This window comes from Xenopus laevis, chromosome 5L (assembly GCF_017654675.1).
Source record: "Xenopus laevis strain J_2021 chromosome 5L, Xenopus_laevis_v10.1, whole genome shotgun sequence".
NCBI classification, from domain to species: domain Eukaryota; kingdom Metazoa; phylum Chordata; class Amphibia; order Anura; family Pipidae; genus Xenopus; species Xenopus laevis.
Window position 1 is genome coordinate 39,779,950 of NC_054379.1, and position 6,000 is coordinate 39,785,949.

Here is a 6,000-nt window from a genome sequence, read left to right on the forward strand (position 1 = left end):
TTATGAAATGGCTGTCTCCCATAGACTACCTTTTATCCAAATAATCCAAATTTTTTTAAAACAAGTTCCTTTTTCTCTGTAATAATAAAACAGTACCTTGTACATAATCCAATTAAGATATAATTTATCCTTATTGGAAGCCAAACCAATCTATTGGGTTTATTTAATGTTTAAATGATTTTCTAGTAGAATTTAGGTATGAAGATCCAAATTAAGGAAAGATCTGTTACCCAAAAACAGACCAAAAACAGGTCCCAATCATTCTGGATCAAGTCCTATACCTGTACTAACATATTAACAACCTACAACTTTCCAGTTACTGATGAACTACAACTCACAGAATCCCAACATACTAAGGCTGCCAATGACATGCTGAGAGTTGTATCTCAACAGCTGGAGGATGCAGATTGCCTGTCTCTATAGCAGAAAATGGTTGGTCTGCTAAAAACAAAGGGAAACAGAGGCCGAGTAGGTAATACATGACAATTAGAGACAAAATGGCACGCCTCTAGGGACAGCTAGTAAAATAATCAGGAAATTAGAGGAGAAACTGAATATCCTAAACTCATTAATAATTTTCATTTGCAGTCCAAAAGTGCACAGAGGCACAACCAAAACTGTTCTGTTTTGGGATGATAATACAAACTAAATGAACAGGAAGGAAGAAGTTTTCAAGAAGCTTTTGCAGATGGCTCTGTTTCCTCCAACAACAAGAGGTGCCGCTTCCTGTGACATTCCATTTCCACAAATTATTTCCACAGATACATGCTGCAGACTCAGCAATAGCTTGAAAGACATTCCCTGACCCCTAAAGGGCAGTTTATTTTCACATTTTTATGCTCAGCATTTATAAAAAGTGCTCATCTTTTCTAATGATGATACACTTCTTGTTGCAACAAACAAGCCCCTCGCAAAAGCAGAATACAGAACTTTAATTGCTCTAGTGGCCAAAATGCCTGGGATCACTACCAATGCTATTGCCCTTACGCTTATGATACAGTCTGAAAGCAAAGCTACTGTGAGTGGCCGGCACTTTGCAAAAAAATGCTCAAGCCAAAACATATATGTCGCTGGCTCCCCATTTACTGTACTGCCCCAGCCCCCAAACCTTGGGAAAAGGGAACATAACAGAAGGGATGCAGGGAGGGCAGTGAACTGACAATAGGGAATTGTAAGTTATAATGAACAGGGCCTTCTTTAAACCCTGCATGTATCTGTATTTGTGCTTTAAAAAGGTTTGTTTATAAAATAAAGGGAGGTGGCTAGGTAACAGATATTTATCAGTTATCAGAAATTTGGTGCATTCAAAACTGTATTCAAAATGTTACCTATACTGTGATACTGCCAGCGATAAAATATCCGTTCAGGTAGTAGTTGTAGAATTTTCTAAAAGCAAAACAAAAAGCGACAAGATAATGTAGCAACAAGAAATGCATATTTGTGTTACATGAGTCCATTCAAGTGTCTAGCTTTTTTTTTTTTTTTTTTAATACATAAAAAAAACCACCCCCCTACTCTACATAAACCCCTCCATGAACTCCGATGCTGTGAATCTGCACTGAGGGATAAGTAAAATGTTAGGGGTATTTGCCCGGGGGAACCGCTAGGCTGGGGGGGGGTAGGGTTTTTTTTTTAATAAGAGGTTTACTTCTCCTTTAAATCTAATTGCTGATTGGTTGCTATGGGCAACATCACCGATAATGCTTCACTCCACTTTTTACACAGCATGATATATAGGACCTGTTAAGTCACTTAGCCAATTAATAGACAACGTCCTGGCTTTTGCTCCCACACATCTTCCTGTTACAGTTAGAACTGCATTATTTCTGGTCAAGTGATCTCTGAGACAGCACAGAGAATATCATACAATGGTTACTCAAGGTAAGAGATGTAAAGGACAATATATATGGATAATATCCATATTCTCATTTGGTAAGATTCTTTAATAGGCCTTTTAATATGATAGAATCTATCTATCTGTTAGCAAAGTATTCATTCTGGGGGTATAATTCATCTTTAAAAATGTCTAGCAACAGGCTCATTTTAAAAAGACAAATCCACTTTTAGGGTAAGCGCACACCTGGAGATTCGTGGGAGATTTAGTCGCGACTAATCGCCTCTTCTTTGGGAACGACTAATCTCCTCGAACAGCTTTTCAATGTCTTCCGTCTGGTAGAATGCGAAATCGCCTGCAGCATGGCACTCACATTGCTTCGTTTTCCGAAGTTGCCTCACGAGGACACTTCGGAAGCGCCGAAATCGAAGCGCCGCAAGTGCATTGCTGCAGGCGATTTTTCATTTTAGCAGGCGGAAGGCAGGGGGAAAGCAGTTCGGGGAGATTGTCACCCCGAAGAAGAGGCGATTAGTCGCCAGGCGACTAAATCTCCCCAAATCTGCCCGTGTGACCCTGCCCTTAATAATGTTTACAAATCTTCTATAAAAACATCAATAGCGAGCAATAAATGTAAATACATCCCAAAACTCTTTATTTTCTTAATTATACTTACTTCAAAAAGAAAGAGAATGGAGTCCAGCTCCTCCCTCTGTGATTTATTCCCTGGAAGCAAAAGTAAATTGTATTATTGTGATCATAAAACCTAGATGATTATTTTTTTCTTCCACTTGAAATAAAAGGTTAGGCCAAGTAGTGTTACGGGCTATGGTTTGAACTACTCAGGGTTACATGCCGCAGATCATTTCCCATTGACATGAACTCTGCCGTGTGCCTTATAAAAAAAATGGGGGATGGGAGGTGATAGACAACAAATGCTGTATGCCTGGTAATGACAATGTTTTAGTTAGCATATCCATATTCAGAAACAACGGAAACGTCATGCGAGTTCCTGAGCCTGATGGTTACTGCATAAGCTTTCCCTTCTACATACCACATAAGAACAACAATAATGATGATTACAAAAGTTTCTTCAATCATTTGCAAAAACAGGTGACATTTTTGCTAATTTATATACTTATCTCCATTTATGCTCCACCTACAATGTGCATTGTCTAAGGTGTAAAGACGAAACTAATTATGTGCTTGACTGGCCAAGCAGCAATAAGCTACTAATTCTGGAGAGCTTTATTTCTCGGTTGATTAATGGCTGGCGTAGGCAAATGCACAAACATCCTTTTAATTAAATTAAAGGGCTTGTGTAAACACAAAGCTCTAAATCCTCCGTATTAACATAATGCACAAAAAACAGACATACCTTTTAGCTTTAAGCTACTTTCCAGTGTAATGAAATTTTCATAGAAGATAAAATAAATGTGAGAATAAGAAGCTTCAAAAAACTGCTTCAGTTCACCCGACTCCTGATTATCTGAAAAACAAGAGAAAACATTTTTATTAGTGATAATGCAATGATGAACAAGCGAATACAGGTGTAGGATCTGTTATCTGGAAATCCGTCATCCGGAAAGCTCCAAATTTATTTTTAAACTGGGGTTGTTTGCTTTTAAATTGACTTTTAGTATGATGTAGAGAATGATATTCAGAGACAGTTTGCAATTGGCTTTCATTTTTTAATTATTTGTGTTTTTTGAGTTATTTGTTTTTTATTCAGCAGCTCTCCAGTTTGCAATTTCGGCAATCTGGTTGCTAGGGTCCAAATTACCCTAGTAACTATGCATTGCTTTGAATAAGAGACTGGTATATGAATAGGAGAGGGCCTGAATAGAAAGATGATAAATAAGGATCAATAACAATAAATGTGCAGCCTTACAGAGCATTTGCTTTTAGATGGGGTCAGTGACCTCCATTTGAAAGCTGGAAAGTAGTGATATGCGGGTTGGTATTTTCTCAACCCACACCACCCGCCCTCCCTCAGCCCGCCCGCATCTGACTTCCGAGTAGCTCGGCCGCATATCACTACTGGAAAGAGTCAGAAGAAGAAGGCAAATAATTCAAAAACTCAAAAAATAAAAAATCAGGGCCAATTGAAAAGTTGCTTAGAATTAGCTTAATGATGAACCGCTTTAAGGTATGAAGATCCAAAATAGGAAAAGTATATCTGGAAACCCCAAGTCCAGAGTATTCTGAATAACAGGTCCCATACCTGTATACAGAATTAGATAGCCGGAGTGGCAATTTTTCTGTTCTACCTTCCTTCCTAAGAGTAATGCCACAAGGCAATTTGCTTGCCACTACCTGCAAACACAGGCAAATCTGAGGATAGTCTTGACCCAAAGAATATAAAACTGGATATTCAAATTTATAACTGACAGTTGTTATGTGTTACTGGAATATGGGGTCTAATTTGTACACTGAATGCACATGTAGCCAATACAATACCTAATAGAGTGAAGAGACTGGGTATTATTATAAATAAAGACCTTTACTTGAAATGATCTCTTTGATGTTGCAACACAAAGATTTATTTTTAAAAAACAAATAAAAAACAAAAGAAAAATAGAATAATATGAGGTTCAATAGCAGAACTTCCCATAAAACAACCAAGAATTCTATGCACATAGAATTACAGAGACTAAAGAATGAAGACAGAATGAAAGAACTTTGGCACAGCACAAAGCACGAATGTCCCTCGTCTTGCTATCATTTACAGAAACAGGGTTCGTGTTTCCTTAGTTAAGGCCCTGATATATGGCCAGCCTTTCAACTTTGTTTCAAGGAGAAGGAAAGGTTAAAACTGAGTAAACTAAGTAAGTTTTATCAGAAAGGTCTATATGAATACATATAGTACACTAGTAATGATGCCGAGTCCTCTGTCAAAAGAAAAACAGCATTTCTTTCCTTCTATTATGTACACACGGGCTTCTATATCAGACTTCCTGTTTTCATCTTAAACCTCCAGGGCTAGGGCTTGAGCATGCTCAGTTTGCTCCTCTCCTCCCTGATGTAATCTGAGCTCAGAGCTATGAGCAAGCAGGGAGAGAATCAGGCACAAAGTGATGTCACAGAAAGCTAATATGGTAGCTCTTTATATGTCAGACTACCCAATCACAAAAATAACTTGTGATTTTATGTGGCATACCATATATAAAGTGACAGTGTAAATTTTATTTTAAAGGAGAATTATACCCTAAAAATAAATATGGTTACAATTGCCATATTTTTTATACTGAACTTATTGCACCAGCCTAAATTTTCATCTTCTCAATAGCAGCAACAATCTAGGTCTTCAAACTTGTCACAGGGGGTCACCATCTTGGAAAGTGTCTGTGACACTCACATGCTGAGTGGGCTCTGAGCAGCTGTTGAGAAGTTAAGGGGTTGTTGCAAATTATCAAGCAGAAAATTAGGTTGTTCTGTAATATAAGCTGATGCTACAGGGCTGATTATTACATTTTGATGCTAGTTGCACTGATCTCTGAGCTGCAGTGTAGTAATTATCTGTATTAATTACTAATCAGCTTTATATTGTGACATTTATATTTTATGGGTACTGCATATTGTGAGTCGGTCCCTAAGCTCAGTAAGTGACAGCAGCACAGAGCATGTGCAGTGAATCAGCAGAAAAGAAGATGGGGAGCTACTGGGGCATCTTTGGAGACACAGATCTTCCCTGCTAAAGGGCTGTGGTTGCCTTGGGCTGGTACAAAAGTTCAGAACATAAAACAATTCTAACCTACTTCTTTAGTTAAGCTTTAGTTCTTCAACACGTTTTTTTATCCCCACAGCTTCATAAAACATGCTATCACATTAAATTATATAACAAGAAAGGTGCAAAAGTACTCAACAGCAGTTTCCAAGTACAACAGAAGTCACTTAAATAATTTAGGTCTCACGCAGAGGCCTCCGTCCTGCTTCAAGCACTGCACCACATACAATATCCAGTTACTGCCTCATTTGCCACTACAGGTATGGGAGCTGTTATCCAGAATGCTCGGGACCTGGGGTTTTCTGGATAACGGATCTTTCCGTAATTTGGGTCTTCATGCCTTAAGTCTACTAGAAATTCTTTTATGCATTAAATAAACCCAATAGGCAGGTTTTGCTTCCAATAAGGATTCATGATATCTTAGTTGGGATCAAGTACAAGC

General features: G+C 38.2%; 1 protein-coding gene across 6 annotated transcripts in view; it reads right to left on the reverse strand.

Moving 5' to 3' along the window:
• Positions 1–6,000, reverse strand: part of ralgapa2.L (Ral GTPase activating protein, alpha subunit 2 (catalytic) L homeolog) — a 223,123-nt gene that overhangs the window by 182,214 nt on the left and 34,909 nt on the right. For all 6 annotated transcript variants that reach the window (XM_018262908.2, XM_041562670.1, XM_041562669.1 and 3 more), the window contains exons 2-4: positions 3,210–3,320; positions 2,508–2,557; positions 1,329–1,386 (exon numbers count right to left, since the gene is read on the reverse strand). In XM_018262908.2, the coding sequence (XP_018118397.1) occupies positions 1,329–1,386; positions 2,508–2,557; positions 3,210–3,320 (219 nt within the window). The remainder of the gene's footprint in view (positions 1–1,328; positions 1,387–2,507; positions 2,558–3,209; positions 3,321–6,000) is intronic.